This window comes from Trichosurus vulpecula, chromosome 1, assembly GCF_011100635.1.
Source record: "Trichosurus vulpecula isolate mTriVul1 chromosome 1, mTriVul1.pri, whole genome shotgun sequence".
Taxonomy (NCBI): domain Eukaryota; kingdom Metazoa; phylum Chordata; class Mammalia; order Diprotodontia; family Phalangeridae; genus Trichosurus; species Trichosurus vulpecula.
In genome coordinates, this window is record NC_050573.1 from 240459358 (window position 1) to 240478514 (window position 19157).

The 19157-nt window shown below is 37.2% G+C and overlaps 2 protein-coding genes across 3 annotated transcripts in view; one reads left to right on the plus strand and one right to left on the minus strand.

The window, feature by feature from the left end:
- THOC1 (THO complex 1) overlaps window positions 1–11352 on the plus strand; it is a 62759-nt gene extending 51407 nt beyond the window's left edge. For both annotated transcript variants that reach the window (XM_036741391.1, XM_036741390.1), the window contains exons 19-21: window positions 8351–8498; window positions 10156–10234; window positions 10945–11352. In XM_036741391.1, coding sequence (XP_036597286.1) covers window positions 8351–8498; window positions 10156–10234; window positions 10945–11240 — 523 coding nt within the window. In that variant the 3' untranslated portion in view covers window positions 11241–11352. The remainder of the gene's footprint in view (window positions 1–8350; window positions 8499–10155; window positions 10235–10944) is intronic.
- A 2726-nt stretch (window positions 11353–14078) lies between these two features.
- The window catches only part of USP14 (ubiquitin specific peptidase 14), a 35071-nt gene continuing 29992 nt past the window's right edge, over window positions 14079–19157 (minus strand). Inside the window, exons 13-16 of the mRNA XM_036765849.1 lie at window positions 17802–17930; window positions 16425–16485; window positions 15007–15114; window positions 14079–14881 (exon numbers count right to left, since the gene is read on the minus strand). Coding sequence (XP_036621744.1) covers window positions 14730–14881; window positions 15007–15114; window positions 16425–16485; window positions 17802–17930 — 450 coding nt within the window. The 3' untranslated portion in view covers window positions 14079–14729. The remainder of the gene's footprint in view (window positions 14882–15006; window positions 15115–16424; window positions 16486–17801; window positions 17931–19157) is intronic.

Below are 19157 nucleotides of genomic sequence, written 5' to 3' on the forward strand. Positions count from 1 at the left end.
CTCACTCCATGAGGCATATCTGCTTTTGGTTTTGGGATTGCTCTAATGACTGATATGTTTTTCCCAAAGTTAGGTCTAAATCAGCTTTATTGCAATCTGTTGCTTTTAGTTCTGCCCTCTGGGGTCAAGCGTAACAAACCTAATCCACCTTCCATATGAGCACCCTTTAAGTACTTGAAAATAGTCATCATATTCTTCCCTCTTCTCCTGATCCTTTTCTTCTTCTCTTCTCTAGGCTAAATACCCCCAGAACCTTCCTTCGATATCATAATTTCTAGTCCCATTCACAATTGGATGCTCTCCAGTTTGTCAGTGTCCATACTAAAATGTGGTGTCCAGAACTGAGTATAAAAACCAGGGCAGGTAAAAGTAAAATTGTAGATTTTGATTCAAAATTTATCATCAAAAGTATAAAATGGGGGCATGATGACTACATAACAAGTAGTCTGAAAAAGATTGGGGAATGTTTGTGGATTGCAAGGTCAACATGGATCATCGTTGTGATAAGGCAGTCAGAAAAACCTAGCATGCTGTTAAGAGGAAGAATATCTAGGACAGAAGAGTGGGCAGTTGATTCTAGTCAGACCACATCTGGAATATCCTATTCAGTTCTGGACACCATAATTTAGTAAGTACATTGATAAGCATGCAGAGGGTCCCAGGATGATAAAGGACTTCAAGATCATCCTACATGATGATCATTTGAAGGAAGTAGGGATGATTGCTAGGCCCAAGGCCAAATCTAGCCTGCCACCTAATATTTTTTTTTTGCAGCCCGCATGCTGAGAATGGTTTTTACATTTTTAAACGTTTTTTTTAAATAAGTTTAAAAGTTACATCGATGTAACTGTATTTAAAAACATAAAAATTCTTACTTCACAGGCCATCCAGAAACAGGTGGTAGACCAGATTTGGCCCTTGGACTATAGTTGGCTGACCCCTGGCTTAGAGGATAGGATACTTGGTGGGGAGAAGTAATAGGATAGAGAATGATGTGACTCAGAGCAGTGGGTAAAAGTTACAGAGAGATCAATTCAGACTTAATATAGAGTAAAATTTCTTAAAAATGTTTCTGTTTTCCTTGTTCCAAATCTGTGATTTTCTTGGTATGGGGAACTCCCAGTGAGGAAATTGCTCTCTCTATCAATATACATCTACAACTTGTTATTCTGCCTCACCTGTCCCCTCTTCAGTCCATTTTCCAGACAACTGTGAAAGAAGTGTTCCTAAAGAATCAGTCTAACCATGTCGCTCCAAAGGGTCCCAATTGCATCTGACATCAAACATAAGTTCTCTTTGTTTAGCTTTGAAAGTTCTACGTAGCCTGACTCAACCCACCTTTCCAGTCCTATTATATATTACTCCCCTCCCCCTTACTCTCTAATCCAGCCAAACTTAAGCTTTGCAAATATTTCATTTATTCCTCACAACAACCTTGTGAATAGATGCTATTATTATGCCCATTTTACAAATGAGGAAACTGAGACAAAGGGAGATTAAATGACTTGCCCAGGGTCATGAGGTCACAATAGAATGCAGGTCTTCTGACTCCAGGCCCAGCACTCCCATCTACTGCACTACCTATCTTGAGGCTTTGGCAGTAATTGACTGCCCCCTATTTCTGGATCACTCTCTCACCGCTCCTCTGCTTCTTGGGATTCTTGTTTCTTTCATAACTGTTCACTGCCGTCTTTCTTGAATTAGGTCTTCCTCGTCTCCTTGACTACTTGTGCCTTCCTTCCTCAAAAATTTTAAATTTTACATATATTTTGTACGTGCTTATGTGCATTTGTCGCCCCCAACAGAATAGAATGTAAGTTTATCTAGAACAAGGATTGTTTCATTTTTGTCCTTGTATCTCTAGAGCTTAGCAGTGTGCCTGGTAGATACTAGGCATTTAAGAAATTGATAGAGAGTAGCCTTGGGGCACTGTTAGGTTAAGTGATTTACCTAGGATCACAGCAAGCATATGGCAACGGGAGCACTTGAACCCAGATATTTTAGGAGGCTGACTGTCCACACACCATGCTTCCTGGCCCTAATTTATCTTTCCAGTGTCAATGAATATCACTCCCCTTCAATGAATATTACTCCCCTTCTTGCACCCTGCAGTATAACCAAATTGGCCTTCTCTCTGTTCCTCCTCCATGTTGCTCCAATCTCCCATCTCTGAGCCTTTGCACTGGCCATTCCCAATAATTGAGAGGAAGAAGGAGTGCAAAGGTAACACTCAGAGATATGAGAAACATGCATTTCAGCACATTATATATAGCATTGCCCTTGAAACATGTCAGGATGCATGGTAAGACATAGCAGCAGAGAAAGAAAATCACCCAGAGCACATTTAAAAAAAAAACCTGACATTTATATGGCGACTCGATTTGTTTTGTTCTAAATGAACTCTCTCAAATGGTATTGGTTCCTATTTCTGAGTATTTAAACTTAATGGAGATCCTAATGGGAATGAATTATTTTACTCATCTTCCTTTAAGATGAAACTCAGAGGGCAACTAAGTGGCTCAGTGAGTAGAGCACTGACCCTGGAGTCAGGACCTGAGTTCCAATTCGGCCGCAGACACTTGACACACTAACTAGCTGTGTGACCTTGGGCGAGTCACTTAACCCCAATTGCCCTGCCTTCCCCCTCAAAAAAAAAAAAAGGTGAAACTCAGGCATCATCTCCTTATGAGGCCTCTTTGGACTTCCCCCAACTGCTAGTCCCCTCCAACTCAAACTACCTCATATTTAAGTGTTATGTACTTAATTTTCTTTATGTTATTCATTATATATTTATATATCTACTGCTTATCTTCCCCATTAAAATGGAGAAGTTAGGCATTCCTTTCAAGTTGGGCATTATTTCATTCATTGTATTTATATACTGGTTGCACATATTAAGCTTAATAAATAGTTGTTGATTAATTGATTGCCTGTCTCCTCCCAACTAGAGCTATCCAGAAATGGTCTAGGCCTCCTCAGGAGGTAGTGGGGTTTCTTCTTCGTTGTATGTTTCCAACAAGAGGTTGGATGACCACTTGTAACCTGACTTGGAAAAGAGATTCTTATTCACATACAGAGTAGATGGCCTCTGAGAACCTTCCAGTTCTGAGAGTATATTATCCTCATTGTATCTTCATTAAGGCCATATTCCTTCTGACTACATCTCAATCTTCCAGGCTACTCCAAGGTGTTACTCAAATGTCCAGCTTCCCTTTAATGCATCTTCAATTTCTCCATCTCTACTGGCTTCATCTTTTTTCAGATATGGTCAGCTCTTAGTTCAAAACAGCTTGACATTTCTACCTTCTCTTATTCCCTTCCTTTCATGACCAAATTTCTAGGAAGTCATCTCTGCTTACTGAATATTTATATGCCTTCATCTACACTGTCTTTGACAAATCCTTGCAATTTAACTTCTGTCCTCACCACTATGCTGAAATTGGTAATCCTGGAATATAATGACCTAATCACTAGATCCAATAACTTATTTAGTTCTCATCCTCCAGGAATTTTCTCCCTCTCCCTTGTCTGCTGTTGTATTCCTGCCCATCCTGTGAAGCCCATCTCAGACCCCATTTCCTCTATAAACCCTGCCCTGATCTTGTCCACTGCATTTGGTAATGGCTTTTATATCCCTTACCTGCCAACTTAATATACTGTTATGTCTGTTAGAGAGGTGCAAAACAATATTCCTATTTTGAATTATATTCCTATACATATTCCTATTTTGTTTTATATATTCCAGTTTGTATTATAGTTATCTGTTTTTGTCTCATATCCCATTTCTTAATTCTTACACTCCGTAAGGTTGACAGGCACCATGTGTTATGCACATTTTGTATCCCCCACCTTTCCCTCCCACGCCAAGGGCCTAGCAGAGTGACCTATATAATTCAGCTTCTTCTTTTAAAAATTTCTTACCAGCATATCTGTTTTTCCATCATTTCCAAATGTATCCCTCCCTGCCTTCCCTCCCCAACAGTGTGCATCCCTTATAACAAATAATAAAAGAAATGTGGAGGCAGGGAAGAAACAAGTCAAACTAAGAAACACATTGACTGGTGTAATATTCCACACTGAGTCACCCACCTCTGTAAAGAAGCAAGGGAGGGAAGATGCATTTTTTCATTTCTTCTCTAGGCTCAGTCTGAGTCATTATAATTAGAGATATTTTTCTTTTTTAATTCTTTACTTTTAGATTATTATCGTTGTATATATTGTTTTCCTGGTTCCACCTACTTTGCCTCACTTTCTGTAAGTCTTGCCGTGTTCTTTATATAAGTCTTCTCATAGTTCTCTGAATTCTTATTCTTTATTTCTTATGATCTGGTAATATTCCATTATATTCATGTATAATTTATTTAGTTATTCCCCTATGGATGGATATCTGCTCTGTTTTCACTTCTTTGCTACTATGCACATTTTGGTGTATAATGCAACCTTGATTTCTGTCTTTAATATTATCATCATTATTGTTGTTATAATCATTGTTGAGTTATGTGCCTAGTAATGGGATCTTTGGGTCATAGAGTATATATACACTTTAATTACTTATTTTTAGCATAATTCCAAACTACTTTCTTGAATTTCTGGACCAAATCACATGTTCACTAGATATGTCTTATCTGTCCACAGCCCCTTCAACATTCACTATTCTTAGCCATTCTTTGCCAATTTGCAAGATGTGGGATGAAACCTTAGAGTTGTTTTGTTTTGTAATTTCTCTTAGTGTGATTTAGAGAAATCTTTCATATGGTAGTACCATTCACTTTCAATTCATTAAGCTTTACTAAGGCCTACCATGTAATAGCCACCCATACTAGGCTCTAGAAATACAAAGACAGAATCAAAACCATGTCTGCTCTCAGGGAGCACACCTTCCACAGGAAAGAAACATTTTGTACATAGATAAGTCAATACAGAATAAATACAAAGTAATCGGGGTGGGAGTAGGGCAATGACACCTGAGGAGGTCAGGAGAGGCCTCAGAGAGGACATAGCACTTGAGCTGAACCTTGACAGGGGCTAGGGAAAAGAGAGCACTTTCCAGGTATAAAGAATAATATTCAGAGGAAGAGTGGCAGACAAGTCCGCCAGTTTGGCTAGAAAGTAGAATGCATAAGTAAGAATAATGTGAAAAATCTTTATTTTCTTGCTTTGGCAACAAGGAAATTTCTTGAGCAGGGGAGTGAATCTCAGAAATAATAGGATCATAGACCTGCCAGGGTGTAGGACAGACTAAACATAACAAAAATAACTCTATAACATGTTCCGATAGTAATTAGTGATGGGAAACTCACTACCTCACAAGCAGTCCATTCCCCCTTTGTACAGTTCTAACAGTTAAGAAGGCTTGGGGGTGTTGTTTTTGTTTTTAATTTAATGGACACCTGCTTCTACGCATCTTCTACCCATTGCTTTTAAGTCTGGTCTGCTTACCTCTAGAGGGTAAGCAAAACATCTTCTTCCACATGGTAACCCATCAAAGAAAGCTGTCAAGTCTTTCTCCAGGTTCAACACCCCCAGTTCATTTAACTGATTGTTCAGTATCACCCTTCAGACTCATCCATATCCTAGTTGTTCTCCTGTAGATATGCTCCAACAAAGTCCTTCCTAAAACATGGCAGGCAGAACTGAACATAATATTTCACTATGGTATCTGATCAAGATGGAGTATAGTAGCAAAATCACCTCCCTTGTACTAGGCATTTGTCTTTTTTTATATAGCAGACACTTAAATCTGTTCATACATTTAAATTTAAATCTTTGTTAATATCATCAAGCACTACATGTTAATAAGAAAAATGTAGAACTGATCAGATGAGCATTAAAACAATTCATTTCCATTAGGATGCTCATTGAGTGTACCTAAATAAAAATTGACTGATATCATTTTAGAACAGAGGTTTCTAAACTTCTTTGGCCTATTGCCCCCTTTTAAAAAAAAAAGTTACTCAATGCCCTCCTGGAAATCTATTTTCTTTAACCCTTTTAATAGCTTAAAAAAATTGTGTCATTTCAAAAAAATATAAAATATTTTTAAATTTAATAATTTATTGCAAATTTGTGGGTTTTTTCCTGCATTGAAATTTTGATGATACAATAAATATTGCATCATGTCATCATATAGTATATAGTATATGTTGTAAACAAGTCTTTACAATCACATATTCCTGCCCGTGTATGCAGGACTTCCCGATAGTACATGCTTTTCTGCAAACACTTGCTTGTTAAGATCTGTCAATGGACTTGACCACTGATCAGTTGTAACTTGTATTTTGTGTGTTTATTTGGAAAATAATGTAATTATTGCAACTTTAACTCTGTTACGCAGTAGATGAAACATGTACAAATGGTTTGTCAAAATTTTCTTGTCGTCTTTATGCTTCCCCCACCCCCTTATTTTTATTCAATGCCCCCCAATTGTACCTGAGGCTACTACTGTCCCCCCACCATTGTTCCAGCACCCTCTAGGGAGCAGTATCACCCACTTTGGGAACCTGTGATTTAGAACAAAACAAATTGAGTTGCCGCATAAATATTAGGCTTTTTGGCTTTTCGCGTACTCTGGATCATTTTTTTCTCTGCTGCTATACCTTACTGTGTTTCAGGAATGCTGTGGTCTATAACACTGAAATGCATGTTTTTCATGTCTCTGATATAGCTTATTGGGAAGTAGCATTCTGATGGACTCGGATTTAAATCAGAATAAAATTCTGTGCTTTGTTCTGTTGCTTGTGTGGCTTTTGGTTGCTTTTGCCCTAGTTTATCTGTAAAAATGAAGTGGGTGATATTGAGAAGGACATGAAGAAAGGTAACAATACAAAACATTATATTATGACAATTGTGAAGTGGCACTGCTTAAATTACTAGGATTCAAAATTCAGGTTCAGGTATCATAAATTTCTCCAAGTTGACGTAGTTCATATAAATGTAGTCTAGCTAAGTATGGTTAAGTTGGAGTTTTTTAGTTAATCTGTCAATCACTAAACATTTATTAACTATTTACTATGTGCTAGGCACTGTGCTAAGCACTGAAAATGAAAAAAAAAAGGCGATTTCTGCCTTCAAGAAGCTTACAGTCTAATGGAGGAGGCAACATACAAACAAATAAATGCAGGACAAATTATAAATAATCAAGACAGCGAACCTGGCACTGGAATTAAGAGGGATTGGGGCAACTTCCAGTAAAAGATTGGAATTTATTTGGGACCTTAAAGGAAGCCAGGGAGGTCAGTGGTCAGAGTGGAAGAGGAAGAGCTTTCTAGGTATGGGAGACAACCAGAGGGAATGCCCTGAGCAAGACATGGAATATATTGTTCCTGGAACAGCCAGGAGGTCAGTGTCACTAGATCAGAGTATGTGTCAGGGAGTCAAGTGTAAGAAAGCCTGGAAAGGGAGGAGAAGGCTAGGTTATGCAAGGCTTTGAATGCCAAACAGAGCAGTTTATATGTGATCCTGGAGGTAACAGGGAGCCACTGCAGTTTATGGAGTGGTGAGGTGGTAGGGGGAGGGAGAAATTGACATAGACCTGAGCTTTGAGAAAGTCACTTTGACAGCTGAATGGAGGATGGATTGGAGTAGAGAGATTTGAGGCAGGTAGACCCACCAGTGGGCTATTGCAATAATGAGGACCTGCACTAGATTGGCGGAAGTGTTTGAGGAGAGGAGGAGTTATATTTGAGAGATGTTAAAAAGGTGCAATCAACAGGCCTTGGCCACAGAGTTGATATGGGTGGGGTAAGAGGCAGTGAGAAATGCAGGATGACTCTGAGGTTGTGAGCCTGACTGGGAGGATGGTGTTGCCTTCTTTTTTTTTTATTCATTTATTGATTGATTGATTGTTTGATTGATTGACTGATGGTGTTGCCTTCTACAGTAATAGGGAAGATAGGAATGGGGGCGGGGGTAGATTTTAGGGAGAGAATACGATGAATTTGGTTTGGGACATACTGGATTTACGATGTCTGCCAGTTCAATTTGTCTGAAAGGCAGTTGAGGGGGTTTGGTGACTCCTGCCCTGAGACTCTAGGGAGACTCCAGCTAGGAACTGAAGTAGTTGCAGAAGCCCCTAGGTATTCAATTAAAACTATGATTAAGTGAAATCTAGTTGAATGTGTTCTGAAAAACATAGTGCGTCTCTTTAAGACTGTAGATTCTAAAGTCTGATGTCTGTTGTCCCTGTGAATTAGGATGACTAATAGAGACGGTGGAACTGTGTTTCTGGGTTAGATAGGATTATGATATAGAGCAGTGTTTCAGCTCTGACATTAATGAGGATAGGAGTGCTTGATATACTTCAGTATTTTAACCATAAATGATGAAAATATCATCTGCTTTGTTTTTATAGGGCCGTGAACAACTCCAATTATGGCTGGAGAGCCCTGAGGCTGTTAGCACGTCGCAGTCCCCACTTCTTCCAACCAACCAACCAGCAGTTTAAAAGTTTACCAGAATATCTAGAAAATATGGTTATAAAACTAGCCAAGGAGTTGCCAGTAAGTACTTCTGTCTTTATCATTTTTCTTCAAGTGTTAAATTGGCAGTAAGTGTCTGTAGTACTTCCTTCATTTGCTTGAAGGATCTGTGACTTCAACCATGTGGGCTCTACCTCCAGCAATACAAACCATAACCTCTCTTCACCTAAGATCATCTCCGTGTATATTAAGAGTTGCGTTACCTAATGGCCAACTTTCTGTTAGTGTACATAAAAATAGCACTTTAAAGTACATAAGTACTTTAAATAGTGATCTGCAAAGCCCTCAAAACTACTTTTAAGATGTTAGCTATATGACTATGCTATATGCTGTTTATCTTTATTAAAAATACCATGAGCTTAAAATCTAGTAAAAATCATTTAGGATTACTGTGGTCCTGTTGTTGCAAGCTTTTCCTAAATAACTTATTTTTGTTTCCTTAAATTCAGGTAGAAATCATATAACCTCTTTGTTGTGCCTCTAGCATAGATTCAGATGACTGAGACGTCCATGTATTTCATTCACACCTCGTGCTTTCCATTCATTCAGCAAAGGTTTATTAAGTACTTACTATGTGCCAGACACTTGTGCAATAGCAAAAACATACTGTCCTCAACAATCTTACATTCCCAGTCAATTCTAGACACATTATGTAGCACTATAATTTAATTCATCTCTTAAAGAGACAGATAATGAAAAAATAACCTAATCCCCTCACACATAAGTGGCAAGTTTGTGGAATATAAAAGCTGGGAGGGACCCTCAGAAACCATTTAATCTAACCCATGGCTAAACATGATCAGGTGGTCAATCATTCAACCTTTTCTTGAAGTTCCCCAGTAAATGAGAACCAGCTACTTTCCAGAGTGGTCCAGTCCATTTTGCTCTAATTGTTCAAGAAATATTTGTCTCTCCATCTGCATTTTTCATCCTCTGGTTGGAAGTTCTGTCCTCTGGAGCTAAGAACAGCTCTTCCACAACTGCTCTTCAGATACTTGAGGACAGTTTCCATGTTGTCAAGAGCATATACATTTGATCATTTTTCTTGTTTATCCCCAACATAGTAGGAGCTCAATAAGTTTTTGTTCAATCCCTTTCAATCCCTCAAGTCCCTGGCTTTTCCAGGACAAATATTCACATATCTTTCAGTTGCTCCCTGAAGCCATTTCACCATTCTAGCCACCCTCTCATTTCTCCTGCTTTACAGTGCCCTTAGCATGTGAGATTCAGGACTAAACAGTGTTCCAGATACTGTATGGTCTGACCAAGGCAGAGTACAAAATTCAGCGGGATTTTCACCTCAAACGATCATCTTTTAGGAGTGGGTACCTAGATCACATTTGCTATTCTTTGAGTACTTTTAAGATAGACTTCATCCAGACCTAGTAACTTGAACTGATTGTCAGTAGCTTAAAATCCACCTAGACTACCCCCTACTAACCATTCAGTCTTTCCCAGTTCAAAGGTCATTCTCCTTGGAATAAGGAAAAACTCAAGTGTAACTTCTGTTGTACTCCCAACATTTTTTTACTTTACTGAGGTACATAGTATATATAGTACACTGACTAAGTAAAGATCCTGCATTCTAATCTTCTGACTATACATTTATTTACTGCTTCCAAATTTCTGTACATTTTGTTTAAAAGAAATTTTAAAAGGATTGCTTTTTTAATTTTAGCCTCCTTCTGAAGAAATAAAAACAGGTGAAGATGAAGATGAGGAAGATAATGATGCTTTACTGAAGGAAAATAATGAGAGTACGTGTTAGCTCTTCTGTCTTTTCAACTCTTGTTAAAAACTGAAGCTTTCTTCGATTTCATATCTACTCAGAATCCTGTCATTGAACTTGTTGCTTTTGATTAATTCCATTTTATCTTGAGTATATGCTCATTTCTTTCAGCAAGGAAATTATAAATGAAACCCCCCCCCCCCAAATGAACTTGAGAAGTTTTATTCGTAGAAAAACTTGAAATAGAAACCAAAATTTAAGTACATTTGGTACAATGAATTTTTAGAGGTTTTATGTTTGTAAAAAAGTAATGGTTAAAAATTTACACAAAAAATCGAAATGATTTATTTCTAAGGCATGAAAGCCTATTTTTCACTTGAGATTAAGGAAAGAAGCTTGTTGATGATAATGAAAACTTGATTTAATCTTCACAGGAGTCCAATTTAGATTAATAACCTTAACTTTCAGAGAATACTGTATCTGTAATTACTATGATTTCTAAAAACTTAGAGTTCAGTTTGTATGCCTGAAGATTAGGCTAAAAACGAATGGTGGTGTCTCTCCTGTTGTTTATTCACAGCAGAAGGTAAGAGGAAAGGACTGATAGACTACTACAAATCCTTGAATATAGGGCATATGGCATCACCATTATTTGGAATACAGAGAAAGGAAGCTAAGAGAATTCAGGATGACCTTGAAAAGCAGAATATTGTGTGACTTTCCTTATTTTTTTCCTAGGTCCTGATGTTCGGCTTGACAAACCTGTAAAGGGGGACCAAATAGAGCTGTTTGCTAACAAGCTGGGAGAACAGTGGAAAATACTGGCTCCATACTTAGAAATGAAAGACTCTGATATAAGACAGATTGAGTCTGACAGTGAGGATGTGAAGCTGAGAGCTAAGCAGTTACTAGTTTCATGGCAGGATCAAGAGGGGATACATGCAACACCTGAGAATCTCATTAATGCATTGAATAAATCTGGATTAAGCGACCTTGCAGAAAGTCTAACTAATGACACTGAAACAAGTAGTTAATTTATTTCTTATTATATTTTTTTAATTAAAACTGTGATAAGATTTTTGTTACCAAGCAGCATTTAATAAGAGATCCACTTGTTTTGGGAAACAATAAACATTTTTTATAACATTTGTGTACAGTTGGTTAGTGTTTTAATGACAACAAAACAATGTCCAGCGTCTGTCTTAATAGGGAAAACTCTAATCTATCTGTTAACTGAATAATCATACCTACAAAGCATGCATGCAAATACCTATTTATAAAAAAGTTGTTTCCTCAGGTATCTAAGTGTGAAGAAGAGAACTAGCATGACAGGGAACTATTGCCACAGATGAATGTGTAGTTTTTTCCCGAGGTTAAATGGATAAACAAACCTGTAAGATCATATTTTCAGTGGTAAGACAGAAAATCTAGAACTGCCAGCCAATGTGTCCTACATAAAGGTTAAGAGATTGTTTTAATGTATATACCTTACTTAGGGCTCCCATAATAAATACCACTTCACATTTACACCGTAGAATCTGGGCTCTTTAGCAGTACGGGTTAGACTGGTTTCTTCACTGTGAAGTGCTACTTGGGTTATTCTGTAAACTGGTCAGTTTAGTTTCTCTTAACCAGCTCTTTCAACAGGGTTCCGTAAACAGTGCTCAGATTGAAGGCAAGTAGGAAGTGGGTAACATCTGAATGCCCCTGGGTTTCGTGACGGTACAAAGGCACTGAAAATAATCTGGAAATCTTCCAGATGACCCTTCTGTTTCAGGGAATGCTTCCAATCCCCACTCTGCTACTGTGACCTTAGCCAAGTCACTTAAGTTCTATTGACCTTTTTTCACCTGCAAAATAAAGGCATTAGACAAGTTCTCTTCTTGCTCTTTGCTCCAGCAGCATTATAATGTAGTTATATCTAATATGCCTCAAGGTAAGCTGATTTTTTAATCGTCTTATGTCTGTCTCCATAGTAGCTTAAATGTTTAACACAAAGTAAAAGAGCGGAGGTACTGGCTAACATACCTATAGGCATACTGCTGGACTGCACTGACCTCCTGAACAAAGAGAAACATTTTATATCAAATGAAGTAAAAGCCCTTATTTTCCTGTAGGAAATGCTGATAGTTAAAATTAACAAATTTAGTTTAAGGTATATTACTAAATTCTCCATTTTGAACCAGTCATCTTAACACCTAAAGCCACCTTATCTAATAAAAAGCAGTCTCCTAGCTATCAACACCTATATTTCTAGTCCTGTTTTACCTTTAATATACTTTGTTTTCATATGAATCCTGTTTGTCAAATAGAAAAAAAATCTGCCTTTTATCAACCAGAGTTGTTCTCAGAATCAAGTAAGAGCCTTGCCACTGAGACTGCAAATCTGTAGTCAGACACCGTAAATATAAGGCATCATTACAAGTAAATTTCACTTTCCCTCTCTGTAAAGCACTTAATATTGCTCTAGCCTTTTCTGACCTTTCATATCTGGGCAACATGAACTACATAAAACAGAGAAAAGATTGTGTGGAATAGGGCTGGTTGCAGGAATTTTTGTAGCAATGGAGATAGATTAAAGTTTCATAGGGAGATTTTATTTTCATCCTCATTATGACTGAGGAATAAAAGGATGCTAGAAGCCTCATCCTTTCTTTACTCCTGCTGATTCAAACTACTAAGTGCTCCCTCAGTGCCGTTGAGATTGCAAGTCGTTAGTTGTCCTGGACAAATACAAAGTCCTCAGGACTGCTGCTAAGTAAATCCCTCACCACCCACCTAATCCACTGAGAAGGGGAATAACCCAGTTGGGGCTAGGGCAATGGCTCAGTATAGTTAGGAACCTAGCAAGGGAAAATACTTTTGGGGAGAAAAGTAGCTTAAGTGTGAATGACATCACATTTTGTCATTAGACTAATCAAAGTAATGGAGAAATGGAAATGCAAAAAATACAAGGAATGGGTTTCACTAGGGCAGAGGTTTCCAAATTTACCTACCTTACTGCCCCCTTTTCAAAAAAAAAAAAAAACACCTCCCTGGAAATCTTTCTTTAACCCTTTTAAGTTTTTTTTAATTTCCATCATTTCAAAAAGATATTTTTTAAAATGATCTGAAATTTAATAATTGTGAATTTGTAGGTTTTTTCCTACATTGAAATTTTGATGAAATATTATGTCATATAACAATACAGTATCATATTGTAAAGAAATCATTACAAGCACTTATTCCTGCCAATGCACACAAAAACTTCTGACAATGCATGACACGCTCACCTGCCAACATTTGCTTGTTAAGACCAGTCAGCAGTCTCGACCACTGATGGGTTTTAATTTGCATTTTGTGTGTTTGGAAAATAATGTGACTACTACAACTTTAACTGTTATACAACAGATGAAACATGTTCAAATGGTGCCCTCCTAATTGCACCTGGATCACTTTGGGAACCTATGCACTGGCCTAAAGAAACTTTTAAGTCAAGTACTGGCTAATTCAAATTTACTGAAATGGATGCCAAATTGAAACAATGTATCTCAGATACATCATTGCCATGACAATTTTAAGACACGTGTTATTTCATGGTGTGCTAATTTTTTTTTTTAGCTAAACCAAGGAATGAACACAGATTCTCAATTATTTGTAGTAAACTTTTGTGGAAATAATTCTCATTTTTTTCTTAAACTGCAAATCAGGGTGTAGATGGGGCAATAGTCAAATGTTCTGAAAAATGATGAATCCCTGAAAAACCTTTTTCTGTTAAGAGATCCTCTTGGGAAAATCAAAAATAGCCATTGTTTGTTTAAGAGCTTAATAAATGATGCACAGCGACAAGACTGTATAGCCACACTATAAAGACACAGAAAATTACAGTCATATGTACTGTTATTGATCACAATTTATTTTGAAGTCATGAAATGCCAGCAACAGAACAGACTGAGTCAGCAGGTCAGGCTGGACAAATACTTGATTGTAGCCATGTTTCCATGGGCTATGGGCAGCAGCACTGAGTTACACAACAAGGGCAACATTCTCCCTTCCACCTTCTGGCAAAACTTTGTTAGATAAGGCAAAAGGATGGGCAGCTATTGAATGGTGGTTTGAACCATGCAAGAATAACAACAAATGATGGAATAATAGGTGTGCAATAAATATTTGCTGAATCTTGGGCTGGAAAAGGCAGAAAGAGAAATTAAACACTAGGATAGAAGGTAGTGGTTGAAAGGCATTTCCATTTAGAATTTTTTTAAAAAATTACACAAGAAATAAGCCTTTTAAAAAAAAAGTCTTCCTGCCTGCTACTTTATACGGGCAGCAGAGTCCAAAGATAAACTCTTTTCTGTGTATCCTGTTTTTAGTTTTGCTTGTTAATACATGGAACAAATTTCAAGTCTGATTTCGCCCTCTTGGCTCCACATGAGGGGAAACAACGTAGAACCACCTAAAATTTCTTCTAAAGCTCTGGGGTTTAGAAATGATCAATGAACAACATTTATTCCACACCTAGTCAGAGATAGCTAAGATGAAGATTATTGTGAAGTTTCTTCTTCAATTACTTCAACTCTGCGAGGCCCATATAATAGAACATATGCTATGTGCCAATCTCCACCACCAGATAACCGCAAGATATCTTCTGGCGTAACGATGCTGACCTTATCATCATCAAACTTAATCCATTCATCTAAATAACAAAAGAGAGAGGAGAGGCATAATTATAAAAGTCCTTTCGATGATCAAGGCACTGAAAAATGACACCAATAGTTTCCAGCAAACTATTTTATGGTTTAAAAAAATGGAATATTTTACCTTGTTTCCTTTTCACCCATGATACATAATGGCCTGAAGAACTAGACCTTCCCTGATGTGTTAGCACTGCTTGTAAGTCATAATAACCACAGTTATTAGAGCCAATATCTAAAAAAAAAGTACACCCATATAAATGAGAAAGTAAATGAATATATGGAACAAGGTGGCACAGTAAACAGTGATGGGCCGGAGTAAGAAAGACCTAAGTTAAAATCCAGTCTCAGAAACTAATTAGCTGTGTGGGCCTTGGCAAGTCACTTAACTTCTGCCTCAGTTTCCTTATCTGTAAAATGGGGGTAACAAATAATTATAAAGCATTTAGCACAGAGCCTGGCACAAAATGAGCACTATATGTTAGCTATTATCATCATCATAAGCATTTTGATGCAAAACAGAGAACTGAGCACATAAAGAAAGTATAGACCAGTGGTGTTAATCTCAAATAGAAACAGGAGCCACTAAACTATACATACATAAGACTCTCTACAGGCCACATGTTTGACTTAAAAAAACCACACCTATTTCTTTTTTTATTATTTTGTTAAATACTTCCTAATTGCATTTTAATCTGGTTCAGGCCATAATTAGGAGTGTTATGAGCCACATGCGACCCACAGCCCATGTGTGTGACACCTCTAATACAGACCATCACAATGGAAGGGGCATCAGATTAACCAAGAAAGCCATGCAAAAAAGGTCTTAAGCAAAGTGAAAGATATGAACTGGCTAACAAAAATTCAAACAATATCTGCAAAATTTAAGGGTTTACAATGTACTAAGCACTGTGCTAGAAGCTGGGGGAAGACACCAAGTTTAAGAAGGAATGAGATCTTCCCTCACGGAGTTCATAGTGAGGTAGGGAAACATACACAGTAAGTATAAATAATAATAGCTAACATTTATAAAACCCTTTAAGATTTGCAAAGCATTTTTCATATTATTTCATCAGACACAACAACCCTGTGAGGTGTGAGCCAGTTTGCAGATGAGAAAACTAAGGTTTAGAGAGGTCAAGAATCTTGCCCAGGATCACACAGCTAGGAAGAGTCTGAGACAGGATATGGACAAATCTTCCCGAATTCAAGTCCTGGACTCTAGTCACTGTGACACTTAGCTGTCTCCTATACCACTGCTAACAAACAACACGGAAGTGCATTTATTTGAGAGGTACAAAAAATGCTGAAGATTTGACAGGAAGGAATAAGAAGATAGCCCCTCCTCTTGGCTTAATGTCAACAAAAGTGGGAAATAAGCAGAAAGTGGGAGAAGGAAAGGAGACTTTTTTAACTGCAAAGCAGAATCCGTGCTGGGAAGTAGCAAGCAAAAGCAAGTTTAGTCTAGGTCGCTGACCTCCACAAGTATTTTTGTTTGCAAAAACAGAGCTTACAGAAACAATCAGAAAAAAAAGTTTCCCTTACCATCAGGAAAAGAAAATGGCTCATATTTAACTTCTTTCTGTGCACCACCACTTTTGCTAGACTGTAAAGAAAAAGATATTACTGTGATTCTGAATCATAAATTACCAGGGTTAATATTCTCAAATACCAAGTAGAAACCAAAACAACAACAAAAAACCAGCAGTCTAGAATGGAAGAATCTTGTTATATGTGGCAACAGACTACCTGAGATGGACTGGGAAACCATAGTCCAATGCATACCATTAGTAATCCTGGAAGATGGAAAACAGTAGTTTTTTTTTTTACACCGTACAAATAAAGATATCATAACTGTCCTGCCTCAAACCAAGTCTGTGAAAACATACCCTTTAAGTGGTAAAATCAGGTTCCCTTAGTAATGAAAACAGATGTACCAGATGTACTTACATTACTTCTTTTATACCTTTCATCCAAGAACTCAAAGCACTTAAAATGATATTTCATAGCAATAGCCACTGGTTGGAAATAGGAACCCCAAATACACTGTATTTTATACTGGAGGAGGCACAGTATATTTACTTGTAGGGGTGGGGATGAGGAACATGTCCCCAAATTCCAAATTAGTCAATAAATGAGAGGAACACAAAACAAAAACCCCTGACAGCCAAATCACAGTTTAAGACTTTATAATTTATAATTTCCTTCAAAACCAGCTGGGGTTAAGACAGTGAAGATGATGTCAACAGAATAGTCTTTCATATCCCAAGAAAGAAAAGTTCTCATCTACACAATTTGATTTAGTTTAGTTGGTATATATGCCACCTTTAAAAGACTTAGGTTTAAGTATATTTTCATTATATAAAAACTACAAGAACAAAACATACACACAGTCACACAGGCCACTTTATGATCAATCCTACAAAGTTATGACATGGCATTCTAGCAGATGGAGAGCTCAGTGGCCTTGGATGAATCAACTTTTTATACCTTCATTTCCATCTGTAAAATGGGGATAATCCTATACTGCATAAGGAAAAACAATGTAACATACCTATTTTACAGGCATGTTGAAAGGACTAAGTGAGTTTCTGTGAAGTGCTTTGAGAACCTCAGAAGAAAGGAGACATAAATTATAAACTGCAGATAGTGTGAGAATAAAAAAAAAGAAACATATTGTACCTATAAGGAAAGGAGTACACCTCATGACCTAATACCAGATTAATAGTCCTTATCTCTTAAGAATGTAAAAAAAATTTTAAAGGCCTATGTCAGATATATATTTACCAATGTAAGCTATATAAATAAAGTACATTCAATTTGTAAGTTCAGGTTAGGCTCCACCTAATGTCATTTAAAGGTAACCACTGGCTGCTGGCCCTGAATTTTAAATATTAGACTAATATTGAAAAATAAACCTACTGTCTTTGGCTGTTGGTTTACTTTTTTATCTTCTAGATCCTTGAATTTTGACCGAAAGGAGACCATTTTTTCTTGAAGTTCTGGTGTACATAGTTCATATACATCCAACATAAGAGGAAATTTAACATCCTATGTATAAAAACAGAAAAAGTCAGGGAGGGGGACAGAGTGAATGGACACTGTAAAAACTGTTGGAAAAAAATCAACAGAAATACCCTTCACAAGATAAAAGGGGAAGACAGTAGAAATTTTGATTATATGAGCTCACCTTTACCAAAATTTTTCAAATTCATACTTTTGAGAGTTTAAATAAAACATTAACCTAACACAAAAATAATTTGGGGAAAAGTACAAAAATAAGAACAAGTGATTGGGAAGATAACTTTTTGGTTTGGAAATTACTTTCTTGGGATTAGTCAAAGTGGTACGTAGGTTCTATCTTGTTGAAGTAAGGAATTTTCATCATTTTACATTTTTATCTCCTCAATCTAAACTACTAAAATAGAATCAGTATTCTACACACACATGAAATTCTTTAAGACAAAAGCCATGTTCCAAAAAACAGGTTATCGGCATAGATTGCCCCCATCTTAAAATAAATTGGGCATTAGCAATTTTCCCACAAAAACATTATTATTCAATTATTCAAACAATATTATTCACAGAACTAGGTCTTTAGGGTCAATTCACAAAAACCTATTTGACCCATATTTTAATAATATGTGGTATTCTTTTGGTGGATACGTCATTTACCAATACAAATTATGACCCCTCTACATCTCAGTAGATGGTCTTTAGAAGATGCTATGGTTTGGGGAAAAAAAAAAAAAACCCAATAATTACCCCAATAAAAACCAACATTTACCGTGTAGGCCACACTGGTGATGAATCTCTCAAACAAAAATTAGTTGGGTCCTTAGACTAGACATACATAAATTCATCACTGTGCACGTATTCGAGGGTTTTCTAGGTTGGTAGGACCTTCCAAAATCAGAGCTTTACTGGCAAAGCCTTCATGGACCTAAGGTCACCTCCAAACCGAGATAAGGCATCTGAGCAGGATGCTTTGATCATCACATACTTAAAAATAGGGCTCTAATAGTACTTTGGATGAGACATAGCCTGCAAATATAACATTGGGTCTATGGAAAAATGCCTTCTGACTGCCAGTTCGTTATTCCTGGAACACACTGCTCTTGGAATTGTAAACAGGGTCCCCTTCCCCACTTCCACTGTGGCACCAGCATCAGGCACTCTCAAAATGAGAGGCAGTTGAATGACTAGGGCAGTAGAAAGGCAAATGGAATATATATGTGTGTGTATATTCACACAGACACATACCCCTCCCCACTTCCT